Genomic DNA, 17072 nt, shown 5'->3' with positions numbered 1-17072 from the left:
CCACGCTTGCTGAAAATGTTGGGAATATAATAGGCGCCAACCTTATGAGCCCAAAATTAAATGAGCACCCAGGCAGAAGGGTGGGGGGGGGGGAGGGTTAAAAAGTCATTTTATTTAAGTATTTCAATGTATTTAGCGCACAGCACTAATTGCGGACACTTTCCAGATCAAATTGGAATTCAGAAATGTTAGTTTTTGAGGAGGTTTGATCACCGGAGTACCCGGAGAAAAACCTCTCGGAGCAAAGACGAGAACCAACAACAAGCTTAACCCACATATGATACCGAGTGCTCTCACTACTGCGCCAACCCTGCTCCCCTAGAAGCAGGGACCAGCAGTCACCGTATAAAATTCGATTGAAGCCTGCGATCTCGACAATCACGGGGGGGGGGGGGGGGGGGAATATGTCACTAGCAGCTAGTTAGTACCTATAAACATTACACACCTAAAGGAGCGCTAGCTATTGGAAAAAATTTCACCATCATCTGCAGTGTTATAAATCTTAATTCGTCGCTCCACTTGTAATCGTAATTTCACCGCTTCAAAAATCTAAAAACAAACGAAGCTCAGGCATCAAAACAATTCCATTTTAAGCAGAACCAATTTCTAATTAAACAGTGTGATTGGAACTTACTAAGCACTAAAGCTATCTTTTCTGTTGTTATGCGATTTCCGGCGCTCCTAGTTTATTTAAACAATACAGAGAAACCATGTTTCAATTGCACCACAAAACAGTAATTCTTACGTTAAAGACAGGGCCCGCAGAGCAATGTTTGGAATAAGGGGGGGAGGGGGGGGGGCTAAAGCGAACGTGTTAGCGTGAGACAACTAGGGGGCTCCGTGGACATGTTCCCCTAGGAAAATTTTAAACTTGAGTCTTCTGAAATGGCTAGAAATGTATAATAAACTGTCAACACTCGTGTAAACTTTTAATGGTATCAGCTAAAATATGTTTACTTTTCTTTTCAAGAAAGGAGTTAATGCTTCAGTCTGGCCTTAATTACATTTGACCAACACATCAGGCTGATAAGACAGAAATTTCAGCTTGCTTTCTTGTGAAAGCCAACAGCTTGTGAAGATCCAGTTTCGTTGTTCGTGTTTCCGTAAATAGTATGTGTTTCTTTGATAGAGTCCACAGTATTCCCTATCTACAAAAAATTTCTAATAAAATGAAAAAATTCTCACCACTATTTAAATAATCGAAATCACATGGTAGTCAAAATTAACAAGCTATTTACAGTCTCTTGTACGAGTTTCTTGTCATCGGTTTCTTCTCATGACGATTTTTTCATCATGTAAGCCGTCACAGATGGTCCTGTGGTCTTTTTTTCATTTATCACAGATTTGCGTTCAGCAGCTATAAAGCAAAAACATCAGGAAGGCAAACTTTAGAACAATTACAACTGTAAAAATATACATATATATATTATTGTAAACCTCAAGTAAATATTATGAATTACAACAAATGTCTGAAATAATTATGCACGATAGTGTTGTAGTGACCGAGTTGTTGTTGTTTTGTTTTGTTTTTTGTTTTTTTTTTTCTTATTTTTTGCGTTTTCTTTTTTTCTTTTTCCTTCTTTTTTTTGGCCTCTGTAAAGAAAGAACATAGTTCCTAAAACAACTTCAAAACCTTTAAGACATATCACGACGAAGGCATCTCTCGTCTGTTTTTTAAAAAGTTAAAGGAGATTAGCTGCAATAACTTTAATGAGGGCGAGTAAATTCGTTTATTTCAAACCTTGATCAATCTACTCACAGTGCAAATCAGCTACTCTTCTCCGCCCAATTCTAGTGTGACGTCATCACCAATGAGTACAAAGGGAGCCCAGTAATGTGCTGCACTAAACTCGTCAGATTCTCTCATGGATTTCATGGCTTGGTTCAGAGCTGCACTGGCACTTTCACATTTCATTAAGTGCTGATAGAATATTTTCATGAACTCCATAGTAGCCTCGTCATCAATCGCCCACAATGACACCAGAACAGAGCGAGCACCAGCACCCAAAAATGCCCGTGCGATGCCAACCACACCCTCAGCCTTAATCTCCCCACAGGCACTATGACAGCAACTCAGCACAACCAACCTTGCTCGCATATGAACATCCAGTATGTCTTTCATTGTTAAAAGGAACTCTTCCTCGATAGGAGTCCGTGATACCGGTGAAGGATTTGGTGCTAAGAGAATTTCTCCTGTTTCCATTCGCCCATGTGCTGCAATGTGCACCAAAGCAACCGAGGAGAGTCGTTTCAATACTTCATTCTTCGTTGCATGCTCTCCAATTAGCGGCGTAGTGTGAAGTATTCGCCCAATCATCTGCGCTTCTTTTCGTGCGAATGGCAGCTGCGGAAACTTCGTCTCCTCAAAAGTAACGTCCTGTATCCAAGGATCACCCACGATGAGCGCCCCACTGTTCTTGTGGTAATCAACGGGACAATCTGCTATCAATTTCAAACTCGTCAGCGATGGAATCACGCGGAGTCTAAAAGATTCGCAGAGGTACTTGGAATCTGAGTCCATGAATGCAGCGAAAGGAGCCAAACACAATGGGCCCTCAGGAACGAATATTACTTCCTTTTCAAGTAACAAATCTTGTATAGGACTCACGATGGTCTCATATAGTAAACTTAAGGCACTATTGCGGGAACTGGAGGATTCATTTGGCTTCTTCCCGGGAGGGGATCTCGCATCTGAAAGATTTTCATCTTTTGCCATGTCCAGTGAACGATCCTCACATTTGACAAAAGCTCTTCCACAAATTTTCTTCAGTTTGGTATCCAAGAAATCCCCGGCATCGACTTGGCCATCGGGTATCTGTTTTCCTCTTAGCTGTACATCCTTTCCTTTCTGTAAAACCCAAAAAAATACTTTTTGGTTCCCGAGGGCAATGAAAACTGTATTGGAAGGAAGATAACTGTAAATGTCAGTTATAGTTTTTATTTCTGTGCAAGATTCGGCTTGGGTGTTTTTGGATGCATACTTGAACTCTATGAGATCATTCAGAGCCTGTGCGCGTCCCTCCTCTGCAGCTAAAAGAGCCTTCACAACCTTGTCTTGCTTTAAAAACAAGCGCCATAAATTAACATAAACTTTTTGGTGCAAATGGCGCAAGCTCACCTTCCAGTCATCATTAGACGCAAGATCGCGCCTTACATCATTCAACGTCTTTATACTGTGTAGATGGCATTCTACAGCTTGGCATAAAGAACCAATTGAGTGAAAGGCAACTCCAAGGTTACAAAAGGATTTGCCAATTAAGACTCTGTCTCCCGATTGTTTTGCGATTTCTAGGCTACGTTCATGGTAGTGTATGGCTTTTTGGAAATCTCCGAGTCCCTGATAACACATGCCTAGATTACAACACGTCCTTCCTTCATTTGAGACGTCTCCCACTTTTCTTGCGATTTCAATGGAACGTTCATTGTAGTGTATGGAGGTTTGGAAATCGCCGAGTTCAAGATAATCGCTGCCTAGCTTACCATACGCCATTCCTTCAGTTGAGACGTTTCCCACCTTTATTGCGATTTCTAGGCAACGTTCATGGTAGTGTATGGCTTTTTGGAAATCTCCGAGTCTCTTATAAACGTTGCCTAGATCACCATACGCCGTTCCTTCAATTGAGATGTCTCCCACTTTTCTTGCGATTTTTATGCAAAGGTCATGGTAGTGTATGGCTTTTTTGAAATCTCCGAGTCTCCCATAATCGCTGCCAAGATTACCATACGCCCTTCCTTCACTTGAGACGTCTCCTACTCTTCTTGCGATTTCTAGGCAAAGGCCATGGTAGTGAATGGCTTTTCTGAAATCTCCGAGTCCCTTATAAGCGTTGCCTAGATTACAGTACGCCTTTCCTTCCATTGAAACGTTCCCCACTTTTCTTGCGATTTCTAGGCAAAGATCAAGGCAGTGAATAGCTTTTTTGTTATCTCCGAGTTCCTGATAAGCGTTGCCTAGATTACAATTCGCCTCTCCTTTAAGTGAGACGTCTCCCACTTTTCTTGCGATTTCTAGGCAAAGTTCATAGTAGTGAATGGCTTTTTTGAAATCTCTGAGTCCCTGATAAGCGATGCCTAGATTACAGTACGCCTTTCCTTCAAGTAATACGTCTCCCACTTTTCTTGCAATTTCTAGGCAAAGGTCATGGTAGTGAATGGATTTTTTAGAATCTCCGAGTTTCTGATAAGCGTTGCCTAGATTAAAGGACGCCTTTCCTTCAATTGAGACATCTCCCAATTTTCTTGCGATTTCTAGGCAACGTTCATGGTAGTGTGTGGCTTTTTTTAAATCACTATGACTGTAATAAACGTTCCCAAGACGACAAAGAATCTCCACTTCTTGTAATTTGTCCCCCGTTTGCTTTGCAATTTTAAGTTCACGTTCATAGTATTGCAGTGTTGCTTGGAGATTCCCGGGGATGTTATTACCAGAGGTCCAACTTTTTCTACAGCTCTCGTTTGCAGCTCTGCCTTTTTCCTTTCAAACATAAACATAAACGTTTTTTTGTAACTGCCGTTATACATCAACAATACAAGGCGGGCAGGAAAACCAGTGGTTCATCGTCTTTTATATTAGGTGAATAGAAAAAGTAGTTCTCAAATGAAAACAAACGAAATATAGACAATGACACAATAAAATTTTCCAATTTTAAAGGTGGGACCAAGTTTCAACAGAAGTTAATAGGAAATCTTTTCTGAAGTTATTGATCTGCGTGACACTGACAAAGCACGATATTTTGCGATAATCGAGTTCAATAATTGTTTTATCATTCCATCAACGTGTTTTTTGGTTTTGTTTTTGTTTTGTTGTTGTTGTTGTTGTTGTTGTTTTTGGTGTAAAGCTCGCGCTTCAGGGTAAAATTTTCTCAGAACAGTTGTCAACTTGTCTTTCGATGACACGACTGACTCTTAAGCCCCATTCACACCAACAAAACATGTTTAGTTAAACCAGAATTAACAAAATGAAAATTGGTAACAGAAAGCTGAACCATTGGCTTTGACAAAGGATTCAAATAAACTTTGACTTATGCTTTCATTTGTGCTAAATCTGTAGTCGACAAAAATCCGAAAGCTGCTTTTATGAAGGAAACAATTTTAAACTGTGTTTAACTAAACAGCTTTTAAACGTGTTTAAGCATTGGTGTGAATAGGGCATTAGTCTATCTTCCATTCTTTGAGATCTTAGAACTCTTAAAAGCGGTTTAGGTCAACTTTTGTTGCTTTTTAGTATTCTCGCTGTTCTTTTGATCATTTAAAGATGTCAAATCACTCTCTGACAGCTCAGGGAAGCGATCTGCCATTTTCACACTAGAGCCTAGGGTGGTTTCATTTACGCATGAGCAGAATACTATTTGCAGCAAAATGCAGTTGGACAGTGCTGCGCATGAGCAGACCATTATTTGTAGACAGTTATTTGCATTTCACGTGGTTTGCTCTTGGCCAATTATAAGGAAGAAAAAATGCATCGAATGAACTTTATTAACTATGTGGTGGCTTAGTTAAATTATTGCGAGTTCAGGTAAAAAGACGGTAAACAACAACAAAAAAGAAATCTTAGGTGTTTATTACTCTACACGAAAAAATGGATTTAATCAACTTTGCAACTGGAGCAAATCTGTACCAGATCTAGGGTTCTAAATTTGACACAAATTTGCCTTTAATACAATGTTACGCAAATAAACAAATTTGCTTCTGCTCGATTTGTGTGCAAATGTCGCTTAAATGATATTTGCTTGGAATTTCGCAACATAGGTAAATCTACAAATGCCATACAAATTTGCATCAGATTTGCTCACCATACCAAAGTTGAATATTTTCCAGCATAGCAAATATTGGCAAGCACTACACAAATGCCATGTTTGCATTTTTGATCTAACGCATTGACCACGATACAAAACTGAAAATTTCCGTTTAGTTTATTCACATTTGCTCCAAGAGTAAATAAACTAATTTGTCTTTTTTTTTATGCACTTCTAATGAAATAAGTGACTCTGCCTACATAACACTCACGTTTGCTGTAGGAGCAAACCTGTTAATTTGCACTTGTTTTGTTTTGCTTTCTAAACCAGTAAATTCGCATGATATTCGTGTTTAATTTGCTGTTGGAGCAAAGTTGTTAATTTACACGTGGTGTATTAACATTCAGATAATCATTGCGGTACGACATCGCTTTGAACAAGAATCAAAAGGCTTATTGTTGGTGCCGAAGACAGTCTAGTTTTGCTGGCCCATGTTCTTCAGTTTTTGGGTATTGTCGTGACTTTACAGACGTAGTTCATGTATATATGCCGTCTCATATAGTGGGTCACGTGTGCTTTTAATTATATAAATTATTACGCACGATAAGTAAGAATGACTGTTTAAAAAGCTGGCAATAACAAGTGTCTAGAGTACCCTTCCTTGTAAAAAAGTTTCAGTTTCCCTAAATGTTTCTTTTTCTCGGTGTCAGTCATACAGTGTCTATTATTACAGCCTATGTTATTACAGTGTAAATGAGGCCATTTACAACGGTGTGTGAATAATATTGCGTAAATGTGGTATTTACCACGTTTGCTTTGGTTGTAAATGTCTTGCAAACGCTATATTTGATTTGTGTGCAAATATGGCCAAAGTCGAGCAAACACTCTCTTTCACCGTATGTTTGCTACCCAAGTAAATCTATGTTTTGGTGGAGCAAAAGAGTGCATTATCTTCACATTTACTGTAAAAGTAAAATTGTTTCAAATGAGTACATCTTTCTCACTTTTGCAAAGGTGTGTAAATATAGTGTAAATGCTTTATACGCAAATCTCGTTCAAACATGAAGTTTGGTTTTTGAGCAAATATGACCAAATTTGATCAAATATGGTATTTACTTCACATTTGCTACCGTTTTGCTACTTTTGGAAATCCCTTTTTCGGTGCAGTGTACATGTTAAGCCGGTCATTATGAAGATTTAATATAACTGACTTTGATTTTTGTTTCTTATACAGTTAGCTAGTTCTTGTAAAATTCATGTTTAAAGTTGTACTAAATTTCAGCCTCGACATAAATCCTCACGGTGATTCTCTCGAATGAAGCAAAACTCCTTTGAAACTCGTAAAACGTAAATTGTCCGATCAAGCGGATTCTGGTTTTAGTATTAGAACGTGAAAGTCTTGCAACACACAAAAAATAAGTCAAATCTATTTTTCAAGTCTGAGCGACCAGAACGTCCTTACGGAGACCTTCTCTTAACTCACTCAAGACTCCTTTAAAAGTGTATTAACATCGCTTTTGTTATAGACATAAATGCACAAAGGATGGTGATATTTAGCATCGCAGTACAATTACCACACGCCCCTTTTGAAATGGCGCTGATATCTCCGAACTTTCAGAAAAAATACTAAACAACGTTAACCAAATTCTGTACGCATTGTTGATAAACACTTTGCCAATACACAAACACCTAATTTTCCTATTCCGCCGTTTCCACTTCGGCTGATAGTTATAAGTATTGCTACTTTTATTGAGTTAAGAAACGCCGACAGATCCAGCTGTTAGAAATTTCGATCACCCGATCGTTTTCAATAGATTGTAAACATCATTCCCTTGTCTGGATGCTGAACATATTTGTATAGGCTACATTCAGTGAGTCAACCAAAACTTCACAATTCAACATGTTTCCATACTGATTTGAAATTGAGTATCGAAAGTAATTTCCTTTTGCTTTACTGCCTTATTTGAATGGTTGCCAAAGTTCCGCCATTTTTTCAACCAATGGAAGCTAAACCAAAACCAATCGTAACTTGCTCGCATGCGTTTTCCCGCCCTCGGTGCTGGTTACATGTATTTGCTTCGAATTCTAATTGGTTCATTGTGCTGTTGTGATTAGCCAGAGTAAGTGTTTTTGTTTTGCTTTCACAACATTCAATCCTCTCAACTGTTCCATAAGTTTTGCTAATTAAATTTGTTTTCAGTAATCAATGATCACTTAATAAAACTTAAATTGTTGTTTATCAAACTTACTGTTTGCGTTTCAGACCGATCCTTCCCTGCCTCTTCACCAGTAGCTTGCAGCTTGTTTTGCTCGCTCACCGACCTGCTCCTCAATTCCAACAACTTCTGATTGTTGTCGTCAATCTTACATTAGTCAAGATTTCCAATACGTGAAAAACAAATGCTTTAAAGGATTTAAAAAGCACTTACAGGGAACAGTGAGTGGTCATTACTGATCTAGATCAAACCAGGAGCCCATTACCTATTAACCATTTCCTTATATGGTGTGACACTGACTTTCAAAATGTCATTTAAGAGGCTCAGTGTGCCAAGCTATGTTTCCACCTAACACATTTTGCTCTTTCATTTAAGACGAGACTAAAACTTTAAAGACGTACAGAGAGGTGCAAAAGAATATTTTAAACTGAGGGTGCGATGTCATAAAATGGTTTTAAAATTAAGAGAGTCACTTGTAAATGTCAAAATATCAATGTCCTCGTTGTCAGTATTTGGATCCCTCTTGGCGCACCACTGCTCCAAAGAAAGTAAACGATATAGTAAACGACGTCACAATCCACTTATTTCTGTCAAATAAGTGTATCCTTGCCAGTAGTCACGTTTCTGCTATTGCCCGTTCATGTTTTCAAATGCAAACTGGGGATGAGTTTTTAAATTTTTATTTAATCAAAAATTGGAGTCCATCAAAAGAACGGATCACGTTAAAATTAGTCAGTTTATGTGATCTCTATGGCGACGGGGTTCTTTTGTTTTCATATGACGCAATTTGAACAATGTTAAACTAGAGCCCAGTCGCTTTATGAACTTCGGAACGGGCAATTGTAAAGTTAATTTGAAAAGGATACTGCTAATCCCTTATCACACCACGTGATGGCTTCCTCAAACTGATTCAGCTGAACACAGGCACTTGCTCCTAATAACACAAAATTATAACAGTTTAGCATTTTAGTTCACTCATGTTAGATCAGCATCATGCCTCCACGAATTAGCTATAAAGGAAGATAACTACTTGGCAAAACTATCCCTTCTTTGTTATATACATACAAAATCACACATGAAAAAGTTGGTTGCCTTCCCAAATATCGCCAATCAACAGACTTAACAACTGAATCAGTGAACATAACCTGATTATAGTTTCATTAATGCTCGTCTAATTAAGATTTTACGGAAGGTTTTTTACCTCCACGAATTTGAGTTCTAAAATACGATAAGTACTGTAGCAAAACTTTCTCTTTCTTGATGACAAACACACAAAAACTGGTTGCTGCAGAAATCTCTGCAATCAACAGACTTCACAAATATTTTACCTGATTATAGTGTCATCATTGTTTTTCTTATTGCTGTTAAATAATAACTGTAGATTTTTTACATAAACACATTTTTAAAAATCGGAGAAGATCTAGGTCTTCCTTTCCTTCTAAAGTTTTGCCTTTGGTGACATTTCCTCACGGGTTAGATGACAAGTTACGATGTTTAAATTTACATTTAGCATGAACAACAGACGTTTTCAAAATACGGAAACGATATTAAATTAAATATAATGCATGCCTCCAGCTAGGAGTTTATTGTCTTTCCCTAGAATCACAACGTAAATTTCTCATAGTTTCGCTTAAGTGACTCTTTACCTCTAACAATCGCTTTGACATAAGACGGTTGTAAGTCCGTGGCAGCCTTTGCATCACTAAGTGAATCATGGAAGTTACCTGCGCGAAAATCAGTGAAAAGAAATATACGGTGTTGTTGAGCGCATGATTAACGTAAATTTATGGGAACACACTAACTTGACAACGTTCTGAAAACCTAAAAATTTCTCACCCAAAATAAAGCGTGCTGTTGCTCTGTTGCTGTAAAGTTTGGCCTTCAGTTCTTCATCCTCGCTTTTCACTTTGATTCCTTCGGTGTAAAGCAATATGGCATTGCTGAAATTTTTCTTTTTGAATTCATCATTGCCCTTATCCTTGAAGAGCTCTGCTTTTGCTAAAATGAAGGAAATTAAAAAGTATCTTACATTCAGTTCTAAATAAAGTTTCAAAAATTGCCTTCATTAGAAGCTGCTGTTAGAGGTTTTCCAGCAAAGGTGCTACTATGACAGTTTCGATGATTTATTTTTTCTTCTCAATTATACGATTTCGTCGTATCGTAGGTCATTCAACGAAAATTCCAAGGTACTTTTCTTCCTTAATTTCGGGCAATCTTATTGGCTCTCTTCGGGGCTTTTCTTTTTTTTTTTTTTTTTTTTTTTTGGGGGGGGGGGGGGGGGCGGGGGGGGGGGGCATATCTCCGAGGCCTTCACAAACTAGGTTTTATTGCCAACATGAATGACGGTCCAGGGATTAAGGATGGGGTCATAATGTTTTCCAATCAGACAGACTGACGATATGCGTGCCTCAATCCACCCCTCTCCCTCTCCCCTCCCCCTCCCCCCCCCCCCCATATTCAACAAAATAGCGTGAAAGCTCCTTAAGAACTTTTTCCTCTTAGACCTTCAGCTTCCCAATAAATCTGTCTTAAGCTCCTTGATCATAAGTGACCATTAATATCAATACTAAAATTCCTTACCTCTTAAAGTTGTTTCATCATCAGTATTCAGTGTTTTCTCAATAGCAGTTGTGATGTCAGATTCATTTGCATTGTCCTCTGCGCCTGCATCTTGTAGCTTGTTCTGTTTATTGACAGACCGGTTCCTCAAGTCCAACAACGTCTGATTGTTCTTCTCAATCTTACATGAGTCAAGGCTTCCACAATAGTTGTAAAAAAATCAATAGTTGATAAAACCGAAAAACCGAAGCAAAATATTATATGGATGAGGTGTCTTAACTTCTTGCCCGTTCCTTCGCTTGGTTTCTAGTAGTAGGTTATGAGTGGAATTAACCTGGTTAGTGTCGAGGTAAGGTCGAGGTGTCGAGGTAAATTAAGTGTCTTCCTCCATACTAATGAAGTGTCGAGGTTTACTAATGAGCGTCACTCTTGCACAAAGGAAACAATAGACATGCCCAGGCTTGCCCGCTCTATTCCCACCCTGATTGGATCTTAAGATTTGTATGGCCAGTTTGAATAAAAGCGCGCTTTCTCTTGGTAGCGTCACTCTTGCAATCGCTTTGCTGGGAAAACTTTTTTTCGATTTTTAAAACGTTAGTACCGTTGAAAATGGCTTTTTTCACAAACGTTGTTGATCTTCAAGCTGCCTTGAGCGCTTCTTTAACTGTCCGCGACTGGGAGGTGTTGTTTGAAGCCCCGTTTGCTGGGAAAATTTATCTCCGAGATTTCAGGTTATTCGTGACGATTATCGATCATTACCGTCAAAAAACAAAACACACACACACATATATACACAAAGTGGCGCTGAAAACTCTATATTTCAAGTTTGTTTGACTATTACAAGACCGTTTTCTCCTACCTATCTCGAGGAAATAAAAAACTATTAAAGTCACGCACCGTTAGTCAGTTAATTATGCGGATCCACGAGTCTTAAGTTGCATACAAATTAGTTCAGTTCTGCTGGAAAAACCCAAGGGAGTATCTTGACGCATTAGTATATAATCAATTTTATATAACTTAACAAGGATCAAATTTTAAAACACGCGACTTATAATTGCTAGCAATAGAACCAGACAAGAGATATCGTTTAAAAAACTTTATTAAAAAACAATGAGGAAAAAGAGTCAAATACTCAGCGATTTGAAAGGAAAAGGAATGAAAATGAATCATTTGACTGACTATTACAAATCCGTTTTTTCCGTTTTATTTCGAGGAATAATAAATATTCCTTCCGTGTCTACACAATTTTCCTATGGCCTCTAAGCCAAGAGTTCGACTTTCTTTGTTTCTTGCGGTTTGCCTTGTTCTTTGAAGTCGGTCTTTTAGTTTTTGCTTTAAAAGAGGCCTCATTTCTCCGCTGTCTTGACAGTTCGTACACCGTTTCTTGTGTCTGTGCTGGATTGTGAAAGTGATTTTTTCCGGATTTATCCGCTTCACTTTCGTAAACGACGACTTTAACTTTAGGTTGCAGTTTCGCCTCTTGTAAATACTGTCTTCGCTGTATGTGCCCTAACTGATGAACATCCGCGAGATGGTTAGCTAATCTCACAAGGTATTTAGCCCCGCACGATGGAATCGGACAGTTTCTGCAAACTCTCTTGTAAACCATGTTGACAGTTTGGTGACTGAACACAAATGACATCTTTTTCGCAAATAGTCAGGTTATATAGAGTGTCAGAAGGGCAAAACACAGACCAGAAAGGCCATAACCAGGCCAAACACAGGCCTGAAAGGCCATAACCAGGTCTGAAAGGCCAAAACCGCGCCAAAAGGGACAAAAGGAGACAAACGGGCCATTTCTAGTTATGTGTCTTTATTTTTTCTCAGACACACGCGTGGGTGTCGCGCGTCGCTAGTCACGCAACAGCTCTCAACTTTGGAATCATCATCTTTTATTTAAAAGTGTCATCACAAATAACAGTGTTTAATTAAAAAGTTTTGATCTTGCTTTAGTAATTTGTATTTCAAATTTCAGATTTTTATTTTAATTTTTTGTACAAGTTTACTATTATTGTTATTATTTTCAAGTCATCAATAAACACACTTAAAGTTTGCTTGTTTACAGTTTTTATTGAAATGCAACAATACAAAGGTCCAGGAAACATTAAAAAAATTCCATAACATTCAAAGTAGGTTTAGTCTTGATCTTGTGGAATGGGCTGCTTTTCGTACAATCGATTGAGTAAGAATTTCCGCTTATCGATAGCAAGTTCCGTCGATTCCAACCAATCAAATCGTTCTGTGTCTTTAAGCTCTTTTTGGGTTTCCATCACTTTTTTGAAGGTGGGATCTTTTTTCATTGCACGCATCCACTGTAGATTCTCTAAGAGTACTTTTCTTAGCTCTTTTCTGTAAACAGGAACGAGAGCGTTCACGGCTTTACTACGAGCCACGTTTTCTGAATCTCCGTTTTCTTGGTATTGATTGATCAAAGCGTCCAGTTGAATCTTGTGGCGTTTCTCGGCTTCATCAAAAATGCGTGACCACGGCTCTAAGTTTTCTGTTTCTTCTTCTTGGGAAGACTCCGTTCCTTGACTAGAAACTTCGCTTTCTTGGGAGAAATCGCTTTCTTGGGAGAAATCGCTTTCTTCATTGTCTTCATCATTTCCAGCACCTTGTTGCAGGTATAAGATATAGTTTGTGCTCGTCATCTTTGGTTTGAACCGCACGCCTTCTGACAGGAAACTAAACTTCAGAAAGTAACGCGTCTCTTTTATAGAAAATTGATGAAGGCGGGGTTACTAAGCGTTCTCCTTCATAAATAAAAGAAGACCAGAAAGGCCAGTGACTAGCGACGCGCGACACCCACGCGTGTGTCTGAGAAAAAATACTACTACTACTACTACTACTACTACTACTACTACTACTAATAATAATAATAATAATAATAATAATAATAATAATAATAATAATAATAAAAACATATAACTACAAATGGCCCGTTTGTCTCCTTTTGTCCCTTTTGGCGTTGTTTTGGCCTTTCAGGCCTGGTTATGACCTTTCAGGCCTGTGTTTGGCCTGGTTATGGCCTTTCTGGTCTGTGTTTGGCCCTTCTGACACTCTATATAACCTGACTATTTGCGAAAAAGATGTCATTTGTGTTCAGTCACCAAACTGTCAACATGGTTTACAAGAGAGTTTGCAGAAACTGTCCGATTCCATCGTGCGGGGCTAAATACCTTGTGAGATTAGCTAACCATCTCGCGGATGTTCATCAGTTAGGGCACATACAGCGAAGACAGTATTTACAAGAGGCGAAACTGCAACCTAAAGTTAAAGTCGTCGTTTACGAAAGTGAAGCGGATAAATCCGGAAAAAATCACTTTCACAATCCAGCACAGACACAAGAAACGGTGTACGAACTGTCAAGACAGCGGAGAAATGAGGCCTCTTTTAAAGCAAAAACTAAAAGACCGACTTCAAAGAACAAGGCAAACCGCAAGAAACAAAGAAAGTCGAACTCTTGGCTTAGAGGCCATAGGAAAATTGTGTAGACACGGAAGGAATATTTATTATTCCTCGAAATAAAACGGAAAAAACGGATTTGTAATAGTCAGTCAAATGATTCATTTTCATTCCTTTTCCTTTCAAATCGCTGAGTATTTGACTCTTTTTCCTCATTGTTTTTTAATAAAGTTTTTTAAACGATATCTCTTGTCTGGTTCTATTGCTAGCAATTATAAGTCGCGTGTTTTAAAATTTGATCCTTGTTAAGTTATATAAAATTGATTATATACTAATGCGTCAAGATACTCCCTTGGGTTTTTCCAGCAGAACTGAACTAATTTGTATGCAACTTAAGACTCGTGGATCCGCATAATTAACTGACTAACGGTGCGTGACTTTAATAGTTTTTTATTTCCTCGAGATAGGTAGGAGAAAACGGTCTTGTAATAGTCAAACAAACTTGAAATATAGAGTTTTCAGCGCCACTTTGTGTATATATGTGTGTGTGTGTTTTGTTTTTTGACGGTAATGATCGATAATCGTCACGAATAACCTGAAATCTCGGAGATAAATTTTCCCAGCAAACGGGGCTTCAAACAACACCTCCCAGTCGCGGACAGTTAAACAAGCGCTCAAAGCAGCTTGAAGATCAACAACGTTTGTGAAAAAAGCCATTTTCAACGGTACTAACGTTTTAAAAATCGAAAAAAAGTTTTCCCAGCAAAGCGATTGCAAGAGTGACGCTACCAAGAGAAAGCGCGCTTTTATTCAAACTGGCCATACAAATCTTAAGACCCAATCAGGGTGGGAATAGAGCGGGCAAGCCTGGGCATGTCTATTGTTTCCTTTGTGCAAGAGTGACGCTCATTAGTAAACCTCGACTCTTCATTAGTATGGAGGAAGACACTTAATTTACCTCGACACCTCGACCTTACCTCGACACTAACCAGGTTAATTCCACTCATAACCTACTACTGTTTCTTCTTCGAGAATTTAAGAGAAACAGAAACATTGAAATATTCATGAAAAAACAAAGAAATCATTTGTTCTGATAAGTCTTGCATAAGATGGCACCTAAAATCAGGAATGAAGGAAAATAATAAAGCTTGAATTTGATCAATATTCAGTACGTTGTAGCATCTGTAATAAAGGATACTGCTAATCCTTTTTCAAACCACGTGATGGCTTCCTCAAACTGATTCAGCTGAACACAGGCACTTGCTCCTAATAAAACAGAATAATATCAGTTTGGTATTATTTTCTCTTAAAAATAGGGTGGCTCTTACAATATTACTAACGGACTCTTCTAAGGACACCCAAGGCAAGGCCACCTTTGGTGTGTTATTACAGGTATGCTTAGCCGTAATTGACTTCAAAGACTTCTTCGAAGTCGAAATACTAAAATTTTGCATATAACACCTATACTGAAGAGGTATTTTAAACTTTATGATGCGTAACATAATCTGCTATAAGTGCAAAGTAAATTTTCAGCACACGCAGCATTAAGCGGTGTTTAAGATTTGAAATTTGTCACAGCTCACTCTACTAGCTACCACCGCCTCGGTAAAACGACATGTAAATTTTAGAAATCTTACCTCTCACAATCGCTTTCGCCAATGATGGCTGTAAGTCAGTAGCAACCTTAGCATCATTCAGCGAATCATTATAATTTCCTGAAGAAGAAGAGAGCGGAGAGGTTTCAATGCAAAGTGCTCTTTAAATTTGCGACATTTAAATACCTTAGTTAGGCAAAGCCTAAACAATTAGAAAAATTCTAACCTAAACAAAAATAGGTCTCCGCCCTGTTGCTGTACAGTTCGGCCCTCAGTTCTTCATCCTTGCAGTTAACTTGAATTCCTTCCGTGTAGAAGTGAATTGCGTTGTTGAAATCATCCTCTCTGTGTCTCTCATTACCTTCAGTGTTGTAAACCTCTGCTACGGCTAAAAGAAGGCAAATGAAAAGTGTTATTCATCGCCTAAAATTTGGGATAGGGAAGCGAGTTGGGGTGAGGAAGGCTTCCACAAAGCATGGTGAAAGTGTTAAATTGTTGTAATTTTGTGTGAATAAGTAAGATATGGGGAGGGGAAGTTGGGCTTATTATGAAATGAGGAGTCTGGTACTAGTAGGGAATTGTAGGATCGCTTTGAAGAAAAAAACAGCATTTGCAGATGAATAATACAGAAAAGAGCAAGGATGATTTCACGGTTAGGGAGATATATTTTGCCAATATTTCGAAAGGAACGGCCTTTCTTCTTCAGGGTGTCTGAAAACTGACTCTATGGCAAAAGACGTTGCGATTTAAAACACTCGTCTGTGACCTGCAAGAAAAACGCTGTTCAACAAAGGAGATTAAACAAGGGGTAAGCAAAAGAAATGTCGAAAAAATCGTTTGTTGGTACGTGTGCAATGTCTATACCCAATTAATATTATTCCACCCGAACGAAACCACAATCCCTCACTCGTAGCAATCTACCCATAGGTCTTTGAGTGTGGAACAGTCAGATTAGAGTGTCTGTAATTCCTGGTCGGGCAGAGACTTAAAACACGCAAAGGAAAGGAAGTTTTTGCATCATCGCTTTAGCTAGAAAAGTCCACGCAAATACCTTGAAATATTTAACATATAACATATTGCTTTTCAAAATGGAATTTTTTAGCCAAGTGGACTCACAGCAAAATGAAAAGAACAATTGCTATTCATATTAAGACTTTATTTCGTTTAAATGAAAAATACTGACAAAATAAAAAAAAATCCATTGTTCCGGCTATAATTCTGGCAAGGATTATGTTCGGCACCCACTGCCCAATATACGCCTGCACTTCAGGCTATCCAGGAAGGATTAATACTGAGACGGCTCTCTACAGTCTTCTGAAAAAGGAAGTAACATATTTCTTCTTACCTCTTAAGGTGACGTCATCAAAATCCAGTGTTTCCTCACCAGCTGGTGTGACGTCACTTTCACTTGCAGCTTTGGTTGAACTTCTCGCCATAAATTTGCAAGTGTCCTCCTCAAAATGCTATGGAGCGAATTTTTGCACGTTCGTTTAGTTTGCAAGTTAATGTTGTTGCATTAAAACAGTTTAAAACAGAAAGGTCTGTATGAAGCAAAAGATCAA

The 17072-nt window shown here is 38.4% G+C and overlaps 1 protein-coding gene and 1 long non-coding RNA gene across 2 annotated transcripts in view; both read right to left on the bottom strand.

Moving 5' to 3' along the window:
• Positions 1-566: 566 nt before the first annotated feature.
• Positions 567-17072, bottom strand: part of LOC146465023 (uncharacterized) — a 51686-nt gene continuing 35180 nt past the window's right edge. The window contains exon 2 of the long non-coding RNA XR_014868360.1: positions 567-1052. This is a non-coding gene — a long non-coding RNA (uncharacterized LOC146465023). The remainder of the gene's footprint in view (positions 1053-17072) is intronic.
• On the bottom strand, positions 1128-16946 carry LOC146465027 (uncharacterized). Its single transcript, XM_085128990.1, has 11 exons — positions 16856-16946; positions 15737-15898; positions 15553-15630; positions 15114-15181; positions 10532-10691; positions 9788-9949; positions 9598-9675; positions 8818-8885; positions 7985-8098; positions 1760-4474; positions 1128-1357 (listed from the first exon to the last, which is right to left on the bottom strand). The coding sequence occupies exons 1-10, from the start codon at positions 16944-16946 to the stop codon at positions 1772-1774; spliced, it is 3684 nt and encodes a 1227-aa protein (XP_084985116.1). The 3' UTR covers positions 1128-1357; positions 1760-1771.

The sequence above is a fragment of the Pavona decussata genome, unplaced genomic scaffold (genome assembly GCF_977016875.1).
Source record: "Pavona decussata unplaced genomic scaffold, jaPavDecu1.1 SCAFFOLD_157, whole genome shotgun sequence".
NCBI lineage: Eukaryota > Metazoa > Cnidaria > Anthozoa > Scleractinia > Agariciidae > Pavona > Pavona decussata.
This window is presented reverse-complemented; position numbering and strand designations above follow the sequence as displayed.

What these genes read in the sequence shown, in the direction of transcription:
- LOC146465027 (XM_085128990.1), bottom strand. Translation starts at nt 16,946, where the DNA reads ATGGCGAGAAGTTCAACCAAAGCTGCAAGTGAAAGTGACGTCACACCA. An exon ending in AACAGCACGCTTTATTTTGG is followed by an intron (nt 9,676 to 9,787) that starts GTGAGAAATTTT and finishes ATTTTCGCGCAG; the next exon opens with GTAACTTCCATGATTCACTT. An exon ending in ATCGGTCTGAAACGCAAACA is followed by an intron (nt 4,475 to 7,984) that starts GTAAGTTTGATA and finishes TATGTTTGAAAG; the next exon opens with GAAAAAGGCAGAGCTGCAAA.